The 22,717-nt window shown below is 37.0% G+C and overlaps 1 protein-coding gene across 24 annotated transcripts in view; it reads right to left on the bottom strand.

Moving 5' to 3' along the window:
* Nucleotides 1-2,165: 2,165 nt before the first annotated feature.
* Nucleotides 2,166-22,717, bottom strand: part of LOC148273844 (serine protease inhibitor 3/4-like) — a 45,654-nt gene continuing 25,102 nt past the window's right edge. For 7 of the 24 annotated variants that reach the window (XM_088238082.1, XM_088238086.1, XM_088238085.1 and 4 more), the window contains one exon: nt 5,954-6,482. In XM_088238082.1, coding sequence (XP_088094208.1) covers nt 6,337-6,482 — 146 coding nt within the window. In that variant the 3' untranslated portion in view covers nt 5,954-6,336. Of the gene's footprint in view, nt 2,316-2,822; nt 3,033-5,953; nt 6,483-10,153; nt 10,337-18,603; nt 19,224-20,416; nt 20,647-20,968; nt 21,441-22,717 lie in introns of those variants that run through there. The other 17 variants (XM_088238090.1, XM_088238093.1, XM_088238094.1 and 14 more) reach the window with 6 other exon arrangements.

The raw sequence follows: 22,717 nt of genomic DNA, 5'->3' as shown, positions 1-22,717 counted from the left end.
ACTCTTATCTAGTAAGGTCCCTATATCACCGGAAAACCCCGTAATTAAGAATATAAACAAATAAGTAAAGAGCCATAAAATATAAAAATAATTCACCATGGAACCTAAATGATTGTCAATTAGGACGTTTGAATATTAAAAAATCATTTGTTGATTTATTATAATGGGTACCTACAGTAATGTGAAATTAAAATGTTTTAGCTGTTCATTAGGTAGTAATTATTACTCTACAAACAAAACGTAATTATTACTATACAAACTCTATTCTAGAAACAATTCTACAAACAAAACGTAATTGTGGTAAATAAAGTATATCAGCTCGATCTTGATCCAAAAATATTTCAGAAATGCTTCTTAGATTTTGAGCTCTTCATAGGAGTCATATAAACTATCATCACTATCACTTAGAAGTTGATCGTTATTGTCGAATTCACTTTTGTAATAGGTTGAGCTGCTAAGCTTTCAAGTTGCTAGGTGAGGTATTATTATTTCTATATCACTTTTTATTAAAACGGATATTTCCGTTATCATTTTGAATGATATACTTTGTATATTTATTCACAATAAAAAGGACCCTTTGCAGAGTTAACTTGTCAGTTAGAGTAACAAAGTAAGATTAAAAAAATATATAAATGTACACAATATGTAATTTACCACAGCTGTTTGTAATTTCAGCAACTGTTGTCTATCTCGCTCAATCCATTATGCGTGAACTAGCTATTAGTGAAACGGAATATTTTTCTTGGAAGTGATATCAATTTGTGAGACAGTTGTACGAAAACATTATTTTTTAAATTAAAATTATATTATAACATCTACAAGAAATAACATCACTTCTTAGTAAATTTACCCGTTATCATCTAAATAACTAAATAAAGTTTGATAAAGTTTTAATCTAAATAACTCCATACAAACATTTGGACATACTCAAAATATTGTTGATCGAAATAACTTGCATAAAAAATTTAAAGTATTTTTAGGCATTACCTAGGAGGTGAAATAATTTATCCAGATGAAACTCGCCGAATTCAATAAAGGTTTCAGCTCTTTTAGTTTGCAAAAGTCAACAGATGCAAGAGTTGAGGTAATGTAAAAATAATCATGAATGGTAAATATTTCACAGTGTGTAAAGTGGCCATTTAAAACAGCCAATGACATATCATAAGTCCTATAAATGCCTAGACTTCCATGTTCCCTTGGAAAAAATGTGTTCCCTCTCTGTTGCAACAAATTCCAAGATATATTTTACTCAAATTTTGTTTAGCATGCATTGATAGAAGTGGTAGGTTTGATAATAAGGGCACTTTGCCCCGCAATCAACAAAAAAACGTTTCAATCGTCGTTTCAATAATAACTATTAAAACAATGCGCCTTTAGATTGCTGTGCGAGATCATTTTTGTTTGTTTTTATTTTCGATTAGGAAAGGGTTTACAACCGCTGTACGATTTGTCTATCTTGCTCACTTCACTGGGCTTGAATTAGATATTTATGAAATGGAAGATTTTTCTTGGAATTGCTAATAATTTTTAAAACAGTAGTGTGTTTGGAAAACAACGTATTCGATAAAATATGTTTAAAATGTATTAATAATAAGATTTCTGATTAGATTCTTGAAAAACTGCGTAGCAGCGTAAGGGTTAAATTGACTTGGAATTTAAGTAAAACTTTTCAGAAAAACAAATTATTTTGTCATCACACGCTTAGGATTTATTCAAATCAAAATGTTGAAAAAACGTAAATAAACATATAACAACATAATTTTATGACATAATTATATACATACAAACTTATGTCATAAAATTATGTTGCTATACGTTTTTTTACGTTTAGAAATCTACGATCATACCTACTAAAAATAAGAATAATTTTTTGTCAGCATCCCTACTGATAAAAGTCACCGCACGCGCCTGTTAGGTACCTACTTAGATTCAATATTTAAATATTATCAATTTTTAGTTTTGGAATTTAATCACAAACAAGTACCTAGGTACCTACTTATCAATGAAAAGTCTTTTTCCAACGTTCGGGCAGGACAACGTCTGTCGGGTCCGCTAGTAACATATGTATATTTCGATGTATTACAAGAAGCATTTTGATTAATTATTGTATTGTATGCTTCGTTTGGTAAAAGGCCTTCGGTAAACACGAGAAAGTAAAGACAATAGACGATATCGGGAAACTCATTTATTTCTTTTTAAAAGGGTATCGGATAAAGAATAAACATTTCATACAAAAATGAAATATTTCGTAGATGACAATCATCAAAAACAGTTTCAATATATGATCCAATATTGGTGATTTCTACAATGTCCACCTAAAATAACAGAAAAACATTATTATTGTATTTAATAAAATGTCTTTTTTGGGTAGATTATATAGATTAGCTTTATTATCTCTCCTTATCGACGCCTATTTCTCTTGTAGTGCATAGGACGCATTACCTGTATACCAACATTTGTATATTATTAACTGATCTTTTAATAATTTGTTTCATGAACATTTGGTGATCAGTTTCAAGTGCCATTCCTCGGACTCGTCTTGACTGCGGACATATTGCAGTGAAACAAAAAACATTTTTAATATTTTATTTCAATTTTGTCGGGAATCGAATCCGGGACCGTAATCATGGCAGGTAAATGCGCTAACGGCAAACGTTATCATACTGTTCAGTTTTGAACAGTATGATAACGTTTAGTATGAGTTTTCAATGCAAAGTGATTTCAATCGTCCCGTCCCGACTGGGTAATATAAAGTGTTCTCTAAGACTCTCGGGCACCACCCGGTGGCGGTGGCGAGTGGGGAGAAAATAGATCGGGCCTACCTGCCGCCCAGCCTGCACCGGTCTCGGCTACTCGGCTACTCGGCTACTCGGCTACTCGGCTACTCGGCTACTCGGCTCCCGGGCTCCTGGCGCTCCCCGCGAACAGCGTCTCCCCGCGTGATGCCGACGTGAAGAGGAAGTAGAACGGCCTGTTGGCTACGAACGCCTGTTGCGGCATATGGCGTCCACTGCGCGCCATTCCTATGAAACCTGTAAAAGGTCACTTTCTGTATCCGTGCAGCCGTTACTTTCCCACGTTTTGCTTGGCGTTTTTATTGCGTTCTGGAAATACTGACCTTTGAGGCATATTTTGTTCTTACCAACCGTTTTATGTTCAGACAGTCGAGAAGAACATCGATTTCCGAAGCCTAAACCGCCTGTGGGATCATTTTCTCGCTTTTGCGAGTGCATAATCTTCAACACTCACCCACCATTATACACACGTGGGCACTCCATTGGAAAAGTTCATTTAAAGTAAGTTCATTATCCTGTGATCGATTTTGTACGAACGCATGCATACATGGCGCAATTGCGTCGTCTCAACCCCGATAATTATATGACCTTGGGTGGTATTCTGGATCTTCTCTACCCTCTAGAGAGTGATTAAATTGAATATTTTTATTTTTTTATTTGCTTCATTAATGGCCACACTTCGAACTTCGAAACATATACGTCGAACATATGAGGGCAAAGATAGCAAACTTCCGTTTTGGTGTTTTCGAGAAAAATAACAAAAACATCTACGCTAATGCCAAAGAGAGTCTTTTGGTTAGAAATGTTATTTTCACTGAATTAAGATACTATAAATTAGCTTTAATAGAAAAACGAATTAAAAAAACTTTTTTAATATTTGTACGGCACGGCCATTTTGAAAATTTAAATCTCAAGCCTGCCATTGGTCGAATAAAATGGCTGATGGATATTGCTATGTTTGCTTAATACTATTTTCAAACCATCAGAAGTATGATTTTAAACTTCATTTGCAACTCAACTCATGATTTTTATAAAAAATAAAGTTGATAAACTACAGAATGACATCATAACCAAAAAAAAAAATTGGTGGTTGCTATCTTTGCTTCCAATGCCCTCATATACGAACACGTGCAATTAAATATGAACATTTTTATTTAGACTATTATTGCGACCTTAAACATCACTCAAAACACTTAACTAGGTTGAATTGACCAAACCGTATTAGTTTTTTCCGATTTTGAAGCAGCTTTATACACCATTTGACTTTTAATCATCAGTGTGGCCATTCTATGAAGCAAATAAAAATCTTCAAATTAATCACTCTCTAGGGGGTAGAGAAGATACAGAATACCACCCCTGGAAGAGTTCGTTTAGAAGACTGAACTTAATTAAACTTTTATTATGTGTTTTATTTGTACCTGTTTTGTGTATTTAGATTTATATTTTTCTTAAATAAATATTACTGGAAGTGTGAGCTTTGAATAATTAATTCCATTAAAGATTTTACGTAAAAAAATATCAATTCATTTATAAAAACTTTTTTAAAATTGCAGTCCGATAGTTGACTGTACTATTGGCTACAGGAGGGTGAAAACTAGGTACAGATATGCTCTCGTATATATCAGATCTCTTATTTTATTTTATTATGGTTCACAAACAATAAACAATACATATGACATTGGTATAATAATCACAAATTGTTATTCCAGATCTTGTTCATCAATTATATGTGAACACTGCATGGGCAAATAAAGAAAAAACAATTGTTAATTGGCTAGCTGAATTGAATTCTATGATTTTTATAAAAGGAATTACAATAAATTATTACTAACAGGTTATTACAAATTATTTTACCAAACTAACACTTGTGACTATTTTTTGATTTCACAATTTGCGTTACAGTTTTTCGAAGAAAGAACGTCGGATCGATCGGAAGTTCAAATAGATGAATTAACTCACAAGTAATTTAAAAAACATTGATTTATTTTCATGATTTTTTTCATTTCACGATGACTATTTGATGAAGTATTTAAATAAGAAACACGTAAATCAATAATAATTAAAATAAAAATATATATATATTGTCAGCAACCCTCCCAGCGATAGTTACCGCACGCCCTTGCTACATAACTAAAGTTCTATGCACTTTTATTATGTAATTACTGTTAAACTTATTGAAGAACACTATTCAGACCAACTCTGTGAGTTTCTACTTTATGCTGTGCTAGCGTCCGCCTACAACGGTCTACCGTCAACCCTCACGAGCTGTGCCAGCGTCCACCCAGACATACAAACCCACACGAGCTGTGCTAGCGTCCACTCAGACCTCCAACCCACACGAGCTGTCCCAGCGTGCACCCAGAGCGCCAGCCTACACGAGCTGTGCCAGCGTCTACGCATACCACCAACCCACACGAGCTGTGCTAGCGTGCACCCAGACAGCCAAACCCACAAGAGCTATGCCAGCGTCCACCGAGACCGCCAACTCACACGGGCTGTGCCAGCGTTCACCGAGACCTCCAACCCACACGAGCTGTGCCAGCGTCCACCCAGACCTCCAACCCACACGAGCTAAGCCAGCGTTCACCCAGACCGCCAACCCACATGAGCTGTGCTAGCGTTCACCCAGACCGCCAACCCACACGAGCTTTGCCAGCGTCCACCCAGACCGCCAACGCGCACAAACCGTGCCAGGGTCCACCCAGACCCCCGCAAGCTGCACTAGCCTTATAAAGTTCTATCACAACACCTAAACAATAAAGCAGGTTAGTGGAATTAATCGGAAGTATATTTTCTAGAACGCTCGTTCCTGTTGAATATATAATACTTTTTAAATATTACTCGTTGAATTTCGATAATAAATTATTAACAAAAAGATCATCATCATCATTTGCCCCTTTGCACCCAGTGGTGCATAGGGCGCTGCTCTGGAACATAAAATGCAGCGTATCTCGCTTATCTGTTCCATGAAAGTAAGGTGGTCAGGCTTACGCCTCGGGTACCAGTCCAGGGACAGTGAAATATTGGTGTGTAAATGTAACTTAATAATTTTAATATCGAACCAGGAAGCTCAAAAATGGTACACGAACGCATTTATTATATTACACTATAAAAGTATTGATTGTGCTATGAAAGTAAAAAATTATTCAAAAACAGTATTTATTCATCTATTTTATTGGTTTCCATAATTTAACAGTATGGTTCATGTCTTCCCTATTAAGTGCGGGTAACTCAACTAGACTATTTCACGTAACTAAAAACAACAAATTAATCCTTAAGTCCATTTGTTAGTGCAATTTACAAATTCTACAAATAGTTCAGCTTTATATAATATTGCGTAAAAACGTAACAATTCACTCTTCATCGTATTATGTTTCCCAACTCCAGTCCCGTGTGCAGGGGGTCGTTAGTTACGCCTACTTCGTCGAGTCGAGAATCTACGTTGATAAGTGCATAATTAGTCTGAACACGCATGGTGTATGTATACTTTATAGGCCATAAGTGAGCGGTCGGTCGGCGGTCGGCGGTCGGCGGTCGGCCGTCAGCGGCCCCCGAAGCTCCCGCAGAAGACGACGCCGGCGGGCGCGGGCGCGCGGGCACGCACCAGCAGCAGGCGGAAGGGATGCCGCGCCTCGAACACCGCGCGGTTCAGCGGTATGGGAGCCGAAATCGCCATTATTTTGAAACCTATAATAATCATAAGTTAGTGGCGAAAGGCACTAGTGAAAACCAGCCAGCCAAGGCGAGGGCGAAATCGTCAAATCTTTTCAAAAAATATTGATATAGTGTTTAAATCCAACAATTCATTCAGGCCGAGGCCTATAGTATTGTTTTATTTTTTCACCCTTTCATCCCGGGTGTTCTAATTGAATATACTTACACGAAATTAAAGGTTTGTTTACTCTCGCGGGTAGAGCCTTGTATTTTAAGTGAGTTTATTTTTTTATTACTGGTATCCCTTAATATGTATGTATTTTGTTCTGCTTATCAGTATAAGTACCAGTGTAGTCGACATGTATATACTCTAAGGAAAATACAGTTTTTTAGTTTGGCACCTGGCTTCTGGCTGGTTCGCTGGTTCGCTGGTTTCGGAGAAAATTCGTGTCATCCTTGGAAATGATATTTAATGGCAACACTTATTTTATTGACTAGACATTATAATTAGATAAAAATGAGTTTTATCCATTTATTGTCAGTTTGAAACCCTTGTGTTAATTGAAAATTAATGTTTAATAACTTGTAAAATATAAAAGGTAAAAACGCTAAACAAAAAAACCTTCGGTGGGTACCAACATACTCCTCGACATCATTTCCTTTCCGCGCCTAATGACGCATAAGGCACTGCATCGGTACACCAATCACAGCGTATCTTGATCATATTTGTTACATGAAGCTAAGACGCTTACGCTTCAGGTACCAGTCCAGGAACTATGAAATATTCCGGTGTAAAACAACTATTTAAATAAATATTTCATATTAACCATGTCGGGAATCGAACTCGAGACCTCTCGCATGGTAGGAAAACGCGCTGACCATTACACCACGAGGCCGACTCGGACTTGCTCGGACTATAACAAGACTTATTTTTCAACGAACTACTCGCGTGTTTTTTCGCTGTCAAAACGTGGTCTGTTTATTCTGCTTCTCTTCATTTGCTTTCCGTATTTTCAAAATTATTTTTATGGACTTTATAATTTATTTTAATACTTTTTCTTAATTTTCCATCTTAATTTTTGGCCCTATTATTTTTTTTTTAATTCCTCCCGCTTGGAGCTTGATAGCCTTTAAAAATGTTTTACAGGGAGGGGTAAAATCTCTTGGCGAATTCCGAATTATCGTTGAATTTCAGGATTTGGAATCTGCCAACTATTTCTCAAATTCTGGGACTATAATAAACAACAATTTTAAGGCGTTAATTCCCAACTACCAAATCACTCGTTTGGGAGTAAAGGAGTTCCGACTGAAAAGTCGGATGGTGATATTGTTTCCATTAGGAATTAGTCGGGTTCCGGAAAGATACGGAAAACATTTCAAAGTCCGACGGCTAAATTACGAAAATACGAAATCTGGATCTGTAATTTGGAAACCTTCTCAGTCGGCAATAGTCTATTTTGAAGGTCAATCCTTCCCCCCTCGTGTTCACATCCACATCCACTACAGCTCGATTCCTGTAGAAAAATACATCTTCCCCACGGTTATATACTTCCAGTGCTGACGCTTTGGTCACAGCATAACGGTATGCAGACCACTTTCCCGTTGTTGTTAATGTTCCGAGAATCATTTGAGTGAATTCTGCCTATCTGACAAACCTCCTAAGCGTGTTAACTGTCAAGGTTCTCACACTGCTAATAATACTCAATGTCCAGAATACTCTCGACAGAAAAGTATCAAACGCCACAATATGGCTGCGGATAATATGTATTTCGTATTTCGTATTTCGAGACAGCTAAGATTGTTCCTCCTGTCGAACCTTCCTTTGCCGAAAAAGCTTCTTCCCTTACTTCCCCTTCTTTCTCCCGCCCGGCTAATGTAATTTTCGGTAGTAATATTTCACCTTCCGCTTCCTGTAAAAAAACTATTTTAACCTACAGTACGTCGAAGTCCTGAAAATCTCAATTTTTATAAAGATAAAGATTTACTTAAATCACTATTAATCTCCCCAGACGGTAATAACACTGATTCTGACCATTACAATGGTGTTGCATTCCCCACTCATAAAAGCTTATTATGTTTTATAAAATACCGTCCGACACTGCCAATTTAATAAATAGTTTACTTCAAGCTATTGACAATGGCTCGAATTCTTTAATGGAATCGCAGAAGTGCTGTATCCAATAATATAAATCTTTTTCATTTGTTAACATTATTTTCAATATCAATTGTTGCTATTTCCGAGACAAGGTTCAAATCCGGTTGGATGGGTACTCGCGTGTTTGATGTGACGCTCTGATGGGGGCGGTGGCTGCGCCATCTTTGCGAAAAATTCCATCTCTTTCCAGCGCATACCGGTCACCCCTCCTGATAATCTCACTCAGTGTGCGCAGTCATGATTAACAATATTACATTCGTTTCATCCTTTACCTCCCCAAATTATCTGTTTTATATTTAACGGTAGTCGAGTTTTTATTCTTCCCTTCCTGAGCCTATTTTATTAACGGGTGATTTAAACGCTCACTCCAATCTGTGGGGATGACAAATCCGGTAGATTGATTAACTAATTTTCAGATGAATCTAATTGATGTGTTTTGAATGACGGCTCTCCGGCGCGCATTCCTCCCCCAAGCCGAGCCCACAATGCTCCGGACCTCTCGTTCTGCTCACTCGGTTTAGCCTCTTCTTTCGATGGGAGGTTTTATCGGATTTCCATGGCAGTGACCATCTCCCGATTTGAACATCTTCATCGGACGTTTTCACAGCATATGCTAATAGTTCAAGACCTAAATAAAAATTAAATTCACCGAAAGCTGAAACATTATTTCATTTAAAACGCTTCTTGAAGAGGAAGTCTCCAAATTTTCTCAGGTAATCCCCGAAGATTGTTTTACTTCTTGGATAAATATGTATAAATATTTTCCATGAAACTGCAGAAAAATTATTCCTTTTTCTAAAAATATTCATATCCGCCGTTCGTCTGCCCCGTGATGGGACTTAGAATGTACCGAAGCAATTTCTGAAAGGAAGTGAGGACATTCTTCTTCTCTGTTGAAATATCTGCTAAGTTATAAAGCACTTAACTTATTTATGTAAAATGTCGGGACTGCATGCGCATGCGCGCCCGGCCTCCACTCGGTTATGTTCGTGTCCCGTTAGTCCGTTAGTATTACCGCGAAAGCCATGCGCATGCTTTGTTTTAAATCAAATTGAAAATGTTTTGTTCTCCGCAACCTTTTTTGTTGTAACCTCGGTGTTGTGATGAAATGTTAGTTTCGAGTGTTCATATATAATTTAGAAAATTTGATAGTTAATATGTATATGTATAGTTGAATAATAATTAGAAAACGGTTAATATTAGGACATTCGTGTATTATAATGTTTGTACTATTTTAAGACCGAATGAATAAATATGTTACGACGAATACGGGACATCAGCGACGACCGGACGGCGGAGGACGGAGCACGCCGCCCGCGAAGACGATGCTCTGCCCCTCGCCGAGAAGGAACAAGAAGGGCCGATCGGCCTCGAACCTCGGGGGCGGGGGCCGGTACTGCAGCGAGCTCAGGCCGAACATTCCGAGCGCTGAAAGGAAAATGAGAGAAACTCTTCACTGCCGTTGACTGCGACTCCGGCGGGAGAACGATCCTCCGAGGAGGCGTCGACCGGAGGTGGCGCCGCGCCGAAGCCAATAAAAATACAATTCTGTTCAAAAAGAGTTTATTATAATATAATAAATAATGATGCGAGGACGGTTAGCGGCCGGCGTGGCGGCCACTGAAGGCCACGTCCCAGTCCCGGGTGAGGAGCGCCAGCAGGAAGGGCCGCTCCGCCGTGAAGGTCGCCTGCTGCAGGGGCATGGGCAGGGAGAAGCAGGCCATTACCACGCCTGTTCGGAGCAAACAAACCTGTTACAACCCGGTTCGGCGATCAGAGGATACGTCCATAAATGGCGCCATTTTACCATAATCCAAATTCTAATTCCTTATTATATATTCGTAAAAACACGTTTTTATATTAGAATTTTATTCCGGTTCGGTTTTTATTTTTTATTTTACTTTTTAATAATAGAGGCCCTCAGTATGAAAGCGGCCGACTGTATATTTAATACTTAATTTTTAAAAAGCGTCTCTCGCTATGTTAACATTTAGGTTAATTGTTCAAAGTGTAGTGTCCAAATACTATCAAACAAAAAATATTTTTGTAAACATTTAAATTAAAAAGTGCGATTACGGATTTTCGAAATTTTCTTAAAAATAGGTATAGGGTCGTTTGGCCATCTTTGATACCGGGGGCCTCAACACAAAACGGCGTCATTTATGGACGGTCCGGTCCGTATTAAAGGTTTCTGTCGAAAGAGAAAGTCGAAAATTTGTAATAATTCATTGATAAACACAATTTTGGCATCCGCTTATTTTAAGACAAAACATTAACAGCGTTGATCTTAACTACTCGCAGAAATATATGTAGATATCACAAATATATACAAATATACATCGACCCCTCCTACGTACTCGTATAATGTCGTAACCCACAAATTGTCGATTTTGAATTTTTAATGTATTTCGTCTATATATTATTACATCTTTAGTTCCAATGAAGAAGAAAAAAATATTTGCAATTAATTACGTTTTTTGGGACGCATATCATCGTATCTCATTTTTTTTTAAAGTATACTATTGTACCCGGAACGAGAAAGAAGACCGGAAGCGGCGTAAGTATAAGTTACGATTGTTTACTCTGTACTAGACGAACGTCCGCCGTGTGCATTGTATTTTTCTAAAAACAGTATTTTCTTGTATGTTTTTTTCCAAAATGAATCCCGCTTATAGGAAAAATAAAATAATTAACCTAACAATGTTTGAGTATGTCCAAATGCTTGCAGACTGGCTGGATTTCCTCCCTAGGGAGTTATTCATATTTGAATTTATTTCAACAGAGAAGGAAAACATTTTTGAGAAGGGAATATGGATGTCTAGGCATTTACAGGGCTTATGGCCTGTCATTGGCTGGTTTAAGTGGCCACTTTACACACTGTGTAACATTCACCATTCTGCACATGTTTGAACATCCACATTGAGGAAATTAACCTAAGGCTAAAGCACAAAAATGTGATTTAGCCTTAGAAACTTATTCTACACTAAGCATAAAAACTCCTGTAATAGAGGAAAATATATTTTTGTAGAATACATTTATGTGCAGACATTTAAATAAATTCTTGCAACAACAATTTCATCGTAAAATAACCAAAGTCCATATGTGCATGAAAGACAACAAAATGTTTGATAAAACAATCCAGCTAATTATATTATATTTTGTTACTAATACTTTATCTTTGTTATAATATACAGAATAACAACGTATATTATCGTTAGTGCTTTTTACGATTATATGCATCGTTTGTGAGTATCAAATAATTATCGTTTGTTAAAAAATCCTAATAATCCCGATGTAAAATGTTGTATGTCATTCATACGATATTTTACTTAACGCTTTTTCGGAAGCATAATATCGCATGTGCATTTTTACAAAAATCGCAAACTTTGCAAGTTTATCGTAAGCTTATATGAAAAAAGATATAAAAATAAATAAGCGTACCATTTTTCCCAAAAATCGGACGATGTTTAAATTTATACTAAATATTTTTTTTTTTTAATACTTTTGTAAAATCGCGTTCTTTGGGTTACGATATTATACGTAGGATGAGTCGGCATGTAGAATCACAGAATTATCCCCTTTAAAAAATATACATAAATTACTAGAACATTTTCCTTTTAGGTAATACCTATTATTCAACATTTTTAATTGAAAATGAAGGAGATAGTAACATTTTCTTTATATATTTACGAACTGAACCCGGCAATGCTTTTTTATGCTAGATTTAAGTTCATACTCGTCTATAGATTAAATAAACAAAATCGAATGCTGTCGAAATACGATCTCTCATGTGAATGTGTCCTAAAAATATATACGATAGATGCGTAGATGTTCAGATCCGTACATTATGTAAGGCTGAGATAAGCATTAACAACAAAATCAAGAAAGGAGCTCTGCGTTGGTTTGGAGATGTAGATCGAATGGACAGCGAAATAACGGCTAAGACTATTTACAATGCTAATATCGATGGATGCAGAAATAGAGGAAGACCGAGAAAGACATGGCATGACCAAATCCAACAAATACTTGAAGATGGACATGGCAAAAGTCGGAATAATCGGCGCACGTGCATGAGAAGATCTACGAATGTAGAGGAAGCGAGATTTGAATGCAAAGATATAGTGATGCGGCGTTCTATCCTCTCTGCCTACCCTTACGGAGAAGCGGCGTGATAGTTTGTTGTTGTTGTTCTTATTGTAAAAAAAACCATTTCTCTAGTGCCATTATGAGGAACTTCAGCCCTACGGGAAATTGGATACAAAAATGATTTCTTGCGCGGGGTAAAAATTGGAGCATTAAATTGTACGGCAAAGTTTAGTGAAAATGCTAGGAAAAAACAATAAAATATATTTCAATAAAAACGCACTACTTGGAATGACGTCACTGGTTCATATGAATCTACCTACGATCTGAGAGCTATGGAAGCTTTCCGGTCTGCTTGTCGCTTCTGGACCAATGGGAAGAACTGAATGAGAATAAGCGGAAATGAACATCTGACGTCACACGCGGATTCATTTCAGAAATACAAAACTTTAAAAAATCGTAGTGCTGATAATACGATATATAAAAATTGAAAAAATCTTTTTTTGGCTTAGTTTAATAGTCCATTAACAAATAAAAAATATAAAAAAACCACTGAACGTCCTCATTCAGAGAGAAAATACGTGAATACGTTTGTATGCAGAAAAGTCGGACAGCGTTCCCTCTTAAGATTAAACATAATTAAGTATGCTTACAAAACTTTACTAAAAAATCTTTAGTAAAAACCGTTCGGATAAACGTAAAAAAGATGTTGTCACTTTTCATTGGTAAGTAGGTACCTAGGCACATGTTTATGATTAAATTCCAAATCTAAAAGTACATAATAGATATATTTAATTTAAGTAGGGACCCAAGTACTTATTTGTGTTTGTATTCCAAAACATAAAATAATCTATTATTTTCGAATAAAGAATTCTTTTAGAAAATGTCAAACTCTGCTCAGGGATGCACTTTAGTCGGGAATGCGATTTTCAAAAACGTATAGAATGTGAGTTAATATTATTTTAGTAAAACAAAAATCCAGTAAAAAGAAATAAATGGGTAGAAATTATAAGAAATTCAATGAAATAATCTGATTAGGGTCCATAAAAAAGCTAATATTGTCTGTTAACCTTAAAAAACAAACTTTTTTTATGAACAAAAAAATAACATCCATCCATTTTTTCGTATAAGCATTCTTGGCGAAAGTGATGGATAAAAAAACATTTACGCTCTTAACTTTTTTTGTACTTAATAAATTGTAGATTTTATGAGCTATAAACCTTCTCGCGGCAAAGATGTACATTTATCTGAAAACCGCACGTAAATCGGTCCGGTAGTTATTCCGTCCATTAGGACAACCATTTGAACATTGCCTTTTATGTACCTATATACATAGAATTAGGAATAATCCAGAAGGAGCGTAGAATCATATATGAATACATCGGACTGTGTCTAATAATTCCCCCACTCCGCCTTACTTTCACCGCGTGCATTCGTGAAGTCGCCGGGTAATGTTGCTTGATGGGGAAAAAAAATCATAACACAAATGTAAGGTAAAAAAAGTAATCTGTTAACTTATCTAAAATTTTATTGTGCACGCGGAAACATTGATTGACACAACAGAGTAGATAAGTAAAGGGTCATTAATTAAGAGTAATTGAATTAATGAACTTTGAACTTAAAATATAAAACAAATTGTATTTGACATAAAACTGATATTTTTATATCATGTTAAATAATATTTGTTGTTTTAAAGATAATTTCGTTCAAATGCCCACCACGACGTTTTTTAATCTGAGGTCTAATTTCCATTAATTCTTTCATTAGATGAGCAAAGCAGGGTAAAAAAAATTACTACCCTGGCAACACTAACGAAATTTCCATATTGTTTCTTCGACAATCTGACAGATGGAAAAATAATTCAATTTTTAAGTAATGCATTTGTTATATACACATTTATTTGCAAATTACAGATGAAATGTGATTGCATCCTGTTTCCTAGCAGTATTTCTTAACTTTAAAGGACACAACACGGCATAGTTGAATTTAAATCAGGAGTTTCGTACTGAGCGACGTCTATAAAGAAACTAATGGGTCAAAACGTAAACCTACTCATTTATGAGTAGTTGAATAGCCTTCTGTTTGATGTGCGTATGCGGTTTCTGGAGTACTCTTAATTCTATGCCTATATAGATTTAAATGAAATTATTAATTAAAGCATATTATTTTTTATTTAAAAATTTAAATACAATCCGTGACTAGTCGGAGGTTGTCCGCATCGCGCATGAGGGGGGGACGCTATATAATTTTTGTTTAAGTTATTTAATTTTTATTTAATTAACAATATTGTCACACATGCGATCAACTGTTATCGTATTAAATTAACGTCGCCATATATTTAACGCCAGCATACGCACTGTTCGGAGAAGCAAATAACGTGCACCGTCCAGTGGCGGGTCAGTGCGATGGAACACGTGCAGTTGTAATAGCGAGGCGGGGTGCAGTGGGTGCAACCATCGGGTCTTCGGTGCACTGTTCAGGGAAGCGAGTAACGTGTAACGTGTACTGTCCGATGAAGTCAGTAAGACGGGCACGGGTGCGGGACGCGTCTGTTCATGTGTTCGGTCGGAGTCGATTTGAGAATTAATAGTGTAAGATTTAAACAATGGATGCATCGAAGCTCATAACAGTGGTGCTTTCTTAAAAAAATTGAGCCCTTACATCTCGTTATTCACTATGTTTTCTTTTGCTGTGGACAGTGTTATTTGCGCACACATATAATAATAAATTATGGTTGCAACCATCCCCTAACGTGCGGGTACATAATGTGGAGCACACTCCCGGAACCCGTTACCGATGCTGGAGCGACGTAGCGCCGCCGCACGCGCGCGCTGGAACGGGGGCGCCCTCCAGGCCCCGCGCCTCACGGCCCCGCGTGCCTCCCGCTGAAGAGCGCGAGGCCGTCCGCGAGCGTGAGAAAGAAAAGGACCGGCCGATCCGCCGCGAACTGTTTGGGGATGACTATTGATGTCATCGAGATTACCACTGAAAAGAGATATTGCAACCGAACGAACAACTTTAGTGTCACTGGATAGATAAACACGGCTGTTTTATTCGGTCGGTGTTTTATCGTCTGCTTTGTGCTCAAATTTATTGTAAGACGAATAATCTAAATATAGTAAGATTTTTTCCTTGTAGCAGCAGAGAGCGAACATATTGTACAAACACGGTTTGTTGCTATGCTCGTAAGTACAATAGGTACACGTAACGCTTCGTATTATTTAAGTATTTATGCCTATGGCCTATGGAGAAAGTGCAAGTGCGGGTGTGTTCACCGACAACAGACATGATAATGGAACGACCCAGTCGGTATGTCGGCCCATGGATCTAATGGAGCTAATGCTTTCCCTAGATTTATATATACAATTTTAAAAAGCATTCTAGAAACGTCGCGTCGTTCGGAGGTACAAATGCAAATCTTTATAAAAATTAGAAATAGTATCGATTGTGCGACGATTCGTCACCCCCAATATTGTACCGTCAGCGTCACAGAACATCACGCATCATATTCAAGGTATGTTAAGACGGCGTAAATGACGTCACCGGACCGGTCTGGAATCGACTTGTTTAAAGATGATAAAGTTTCGGGTTATTTACTCAGTTCTTAAGTTGAGAAATGGGAAACTCTCGGGGCATATAAATGGTGTCCGACAGGTGATTTTGGATCTCTTGTCTTTTCAAGATTGTATAGAGTAGTAGAAAACGATTCCTTTCATATCGAAGGGGTCGTTTTCTAAATACACGTGCTGCCATCACAACGTCGATGAAAATAAGTTTTTAAATGTTGTCGGGAAACGAAATAATTATGAATAATTTCCTGTTATCCTTGTAATATTCTGGACAGGGCGTTTTCCGGGAAAGTTTCCGGGGCAACTGTCAACTGTACCAACTGTGATAGCGTGTATATTATAATATTCTATAATATTATAATATTTATATAAGTAGGTACATAATATATTATAGTTTTAGGGCACCGAACCGCGGATGAAACGTTTCTAGGGGAAACCGATGCGCCAGAGGCGGAGAACCATGTGAAACAAGTGAGGCGGAGCCTCACTAAGAAATCATTGCTATGCCCCAGTACCTAATGTGTATTTAAACTCGCACTATATCAATACATTATGAAGATAAAAACTAGCAACCAACATGGCCCGCACTGTGTTATTCACTGCAGGTACCTACTTAACATTTACGCATATTATCTTAGAGTATATACATCTGATACTCTAAGCATTTTATACTAAAACCTTAGAGTATGCTTATACTCTAAGATTAAAACATAGATAAATGGTTCTTAAAGATCAACATCACTCGTCGTGTTGTAAAAACGTGCTTAGTGCCGCAAGTAAAAACATCATTATTTTAATTAACGATACGGTTGAATTTTGCTTGAAAATAACAAACATAAGATAAAATAACACGAAATACGTAATTACAGTTTTTGAAACATGCTAAATACATCTTTACTGCTATTGCATAAGGTTTAATTTTGAATACGCGGGGTGACCCACGTAAATATTAAGCCAACTAAAGCGATGTTTTCGAGAGCTTCTAGTTTCACAATAAGTTTTTCTGGGTTATTATGCCGTGTGTCGTTCGTACTTTTTACCGACGTTTCGGATCGCGTTACAGCGTCCATCATCAGGGTTGATGTTATTTGTGTATGAATATGTGTTACGTTAGGTACTTAGAATTTGTACCGTGTCGTAGTCGTTTAGATTAATGTGTACCATTATGTACTTAGGATTTATACCGTATCACAAATCGGTGTTACATCGCAGTCTTTATGCGATTTCCTTATGACTGGGTACCAGGATGTTTTTAATCGCATCCCATCATCTCTGTTTATGTTGTCGGGATGTTTGTAAATCTCAATTGCTTCGAGTCGAGTTTGGTGGTTCTTTGGCCTCCCTAAGATCGTTGAATAGCATCACAAAAGTGCTCCGATACCTAAAGTTTAACAGTTCGCCGGATTAAGTGTAATACTTGAGAAACTCGAGTTTTATCCTTTATTATTCACTTCACATTCATTCTGCGATAGTTGTGAGGAGTGCGTTGTGGATATTGGATAGCACTGTCGTATACTATATAATATATTATTATGTCGTATACTAGTGTCATGTCGTACAAGTAGTATTACACTACACGTACAAATTTAATAATCCGGAATTCCATGAAATGATCCAACGACACCTCTGTATCACTAGTCAAACTACTTATCGCCGCCACTATTTCAGAGTAGACTCCTTCTACAGTATGGAGTGCGTCTTAGCTAAACTCGCGATAACTACGCGGTCGATTACGCGCGCATATTTAATTAGAGTTGTATAAATAGCAGATACGTTAACAAATATCTGTTTTCAATTCGCCATATTCTTTTTTCATTTAAAGTTTTAGGTTCACAATGTTACTAAATAAATAATACTTTTATCTAGTTAATTAGTTTATTTTATTTGCTCGCTAAACGGGTAACAAATCAATACAAAAATATATTTTAGTAAAAATATCACCATTATTTGTATACAATAATATTACACAAGTAAATATTTTATTACTGCTTAAATGTTGAGACGAAAGACTACAATAAACCACTCAAATAAGAGACACAAATAACATTGAATCAAATAAGAGTTATCAAATATATTTTTATATATTTTTTAAATTTATTTATTTCACATAAAACTTTGTACTATACATATAATATGGGCACTATGTTACTGTAGAATACTTCAGATCTGTATCTGAAATATTGTGTATAATTAAGGCTCATCTTATCACATTTCCAGACTATCACAAACATAGGCGACTCCACTAGCTAGACGGGTCCCTTTCTCAGCAAACTAAGGCACCGCTGAAAAAGACCGACTTGTCGGAGCCCGCGAGAGCAAAGAAGAAGGGACGGTCCGCCCGGAACACTTTCTTCTTCGGTGAGGATATTATGGACGATTTCTTGACTACAATAACCGCTGTTGGACCAAAATAGATTGTGTAACTATTTCGGAATTTACAAAGGGCCCCTTACTCATTTATGTATATAATTACTAAACATATGTGAAAAATATAGGTACAATTAAAATACTATTGAAAGATTATATAAAATAATGTTATCGTATCAAAATGAAAGAAAGGTAATAATATAATAAGTACATAAACTTGTTTCTTGCATTTTAATACATATGTTTCTACTAAGCTGCTTATAATATTGTTCCCATTCAGAGCGAATCACTGTGGATGTCAGTATAATCTAAATGGACAGAATCGATCAGTTACAGTTGTTCCATCACACAGTGACTTCGGCCTGGAGGGACACGACGAAAGCTTCCTCACTAACGGACCGCTAGAGCGCCTTAGGACAGAAGACCGCGGTTCGTGAGGAATTAACGAGCGCATAGGGCGCTAGTTGGGCCTAACGTGGGTGCCGACGAACAGAGCCGCCGCCTCCTCATCCAACAGCCCGAAGTAAAACGGTCGGTCAGCCGTGAACTCGACCTTCGGATTGTCGGAAGGAAATGAACAACGCATCATCATCACCATTCCTGAGGAAATTCAAACAACTTAGTAGTCTGTTTGCCTACATACGAGGAATGTCACCGGGGGGTTGATTATGAATAATGAATATAAATACAATGGCAGACAACACAATTACACAGAATGCGACACGGTTCACACTGCGCATTAGTGGAATCGGTTGGAACTTTACATTATGCCAGTGGTCGATCCCACGGCGGAGAGACAACTCGCATACGTAATATGCGCAAGTTGAATTAGTAAGTATATGTACTTTTTTCAGTACCTACCGATTCCACTAACTGTAAAAACCTTCACATAAAAAGCCACTCAAAACATCAATAATAATTAAAACATGTAACGCCTGCTAGCTTCACATCCCGAAAATCTAAAAAACACAAAACACATCTGTTGTGTAACAATACCCCACTGTTTCATTTACACCGGAAAAATCGATACTTAATAAATATTGCTTAATAATTTGTAATAAATAAAATAATGAGTCTTATTAGAATTTTCAAGACGAGAGTGGAAAGTAACAGAAGACAGAAGTTGGAGCGAGAACGCCCCGAGTAGGTGGCTGCTACAATAGCACCATACTCTTTGTGTACTGGCTACGGCTGTACTAGCCGACGCTTGACTCAGTTTACTGAGATTCAAAACTAGTTAAATAAGGTAGAAAAAGATATTGATGTTGGGTTACAGATTAACTTTAAAAAGTACATTTTTTTATATTTTGAACTCAATTGTTCAATGCATATTAAAATGAGTACTATTGTGCTAATAAATAAAACTTCATTAAAAAAATCCTCAAAAAGGGTATACATAATTTAGTAACTTTATATTTTTAATAATGTATTTAACTTTTCAATGCAAGTTTTGTGGACTTTATATTTTGGAAAAAATATTTCAAATAAACAGCAAAACTGTATTAAATAAATCAATAATAAATTTACTAAACATTCTTTACTAGTTGAAAAGGTAAAATAATTATTTTCAACTGAGCGCATAGGAGTTTACACGAATGGCTCCAGTCAACCCGCAAGTCGCTCATCGCGGGACATTTGATAACATCACCATATTAAGAAAACTTGACTCACTTACTTGTCACATTATACGATACGATACAAATGGACGGGTTTCATTTCACAAATCGAACTCTGCAAATAATTACTGATAAAAATTTTAAATTATTAAATATTATGTATTCTAATTGAGAAATTAAAAATGGTTTTGTTTGAAGAAGTATTAAAGTTACTGATAATGTAAAAAAAACGTTTTTAAAAAATGGAGCACAAAAATAAAGTAATGTTCACAGAGACGTCAGGTATGAGCCGAAGAATAGTGGAGACTGATTCTCGGTGAAAAGGAAGAGGGCGAAGGGCCGGTCAGCCTCGAAGGTCAGGGGGGCTCGCGAGCGCGGGCCTGAGGAACCTCTCAATAGCAACACGGCTGTGGGATCAAACATCAGCACATGAGTCCACTATCCAACTTTACTGGTTTAGCACTGAGATTTAGTAACGCTTCTCACGACACTTTCTACCGCCCTCTCTCTCTCTCTCTCTCTCTCTCTCTTTCAAATTTGAATTGCAACTTACATAAGATAAATTATATTTCTTAGTAAAAAATTTTAAAAAGAACTATTAGATTAAATTTCACACCAAATGAATCAATGTAAGCCCAGTTTAATGATCTACTTCTGAAGCAAATCAGATAGGGTATTGATTTTAGAATGAATGTGTAACATATAGAAATTCAATACCTAACCTAGTTATTTTGCTAATAATCAATACATTGGACTCTATCTAAGAAAACACCAGCGGTAGATTCTCTCCTGAGTGTATTTATGTAAGATAATTTTTTCAATTACAAATGAGTCGCATACCAAATTAGTATTTTAAAAACAAACCATAATATGTATGTACATCGACACCTATATAATTATCTTAAGCCTCTCGCCATATATAACTATAGGGAATCTAAACAAAACTTAGGTTGTCTTAATGACGGACCATATAGTGGATGTGCGGCACAGTGTGGTGTCACAGTTAGCTGAGAACTCTGGCGTCGTGTGCGGTGAGCGGGAAAGGCCCTCGGGAGGGTGTGGCGCTTGTACAGTTAGCTGGGAACTCCAGTGTAGCGAGCGGTGAACAGGAAAAGCCCTCGAGCGGAGAACAGAAGAGAGAGGAAAGGCCGGTCAGCCGAGAGCGCCAGAGGGCAACACGACTCGGCCACTACTACAGCTCCTGAGTTACAGAAAATACACCCACTGAGCTAATCTATCAGTATTTCGTGTCAACACTAAGCATTCGCAGAGAGAATGTTTAGTAAAACTGTCTACAAATTCAGTATAATTTGTACATCCAAATACATTAGTGGAAAACAAAAATCTACATTCGCAGAGTAATTCAACAAATTTAGTTTGGAATATTGATTCATAAGAAAAATAATAACTGCTAAAATAATTCATCAAATTATCATCTGCTGTATCTCTATATGAATAGGTAGTACCTATTAAAATCCAAATTATTTGACTGTCGATAATAAAACATTATTTATATGGGCATTATCACTGACTTATAATAAATAGACATGTTACTTCTGTTTAAATAATGAAACAAGTCTGACTTGACATTTAGCCTGGGCAGGGCAGGCCGCGAGAAGGGGGAGAAGCAGCGAGCGGCGAGCGACGAGACGAGGACCGGTCGGTCGCCGCTCGTTGCTCAAGAAGCTCAGGAACACTAATCAGCCATTACTACGTATGACTCCTCTCCTAACTCACACGATACGCATCCAAAAGCCAATGCACTATTTTATTTCTTCGCTGTGAAAAAGTATTGTGAGCATATTTAACCCATGTTCGAGCGAATTGAAGAATAAAATTTTGTGAGTGAAATAGAACCAGAATCCTCAACAAGCGTCAGATAAAAATTACAAAAAAGGAAACTGAGTAGAGATAAGTCTTGAAGTAAAGAAGAATGACCCAGAGCGCAATACACGTAGTATGTATCTGGCCCACAAACAACAGCAACCGCAGGAGGAATCCCTCGAGCAGCATGGGGAAGAACGATAGTTTAGTGCCCAAACAAAGTGAATAAAGGTAACACTTTGGCGAATGTGAAGCACACGTGAAAACCATAGGAGTACATAACTCAGAGACTCTCCCGGAGAACAGGAGAAAGGAGTCGAGGACCATCGTGATGTAGAAAGGGCGGTCACACCTCACATCCTTATGCGATAGCCGGCGTCCAGCTCTGGAGAGAATCTACACTCGCACACGGTCCCTATACTACTCGTAGCTTCCAAAGTACTAACCGGCTACTCTACTCTGGCAGCACGAACAGGCGCTTACAGTCATTAATGTTAAATCATACAAATTTATATAACATCTTTGATACATTTTTAATAAAACGCTTAATTTAGGGAAACACAATTGAAAGGACTACAGTGGAAAATAAGGTAAAATAAAGATAACCTTTAAACTGGCGCTTTGTCAAAATTTTAACTTTTTTCAGCCAGACGA

The sequence above is a fragment of the Micrasema longulum genome, unplaced genomic scaffold (assembly GCF_059751315.1).
Source record: "Micrasema longulum isolate JH-2025_06_02 unplaced genomic scaffold, ASM5975131v1 h1tg001827l, whole genome shotgun sequence".
NCBI classification, from domain to species: Eukaryota; Metazoa; Arthropoda; class Insecta; order Trichoptera; family Brachycentridae; genus Micrasema; species Micrasema longulum.
Note: the sequence above shows the minus strand (reverse complement) of the source record. Positions and strands in the feature narration are given on the sequence as shown.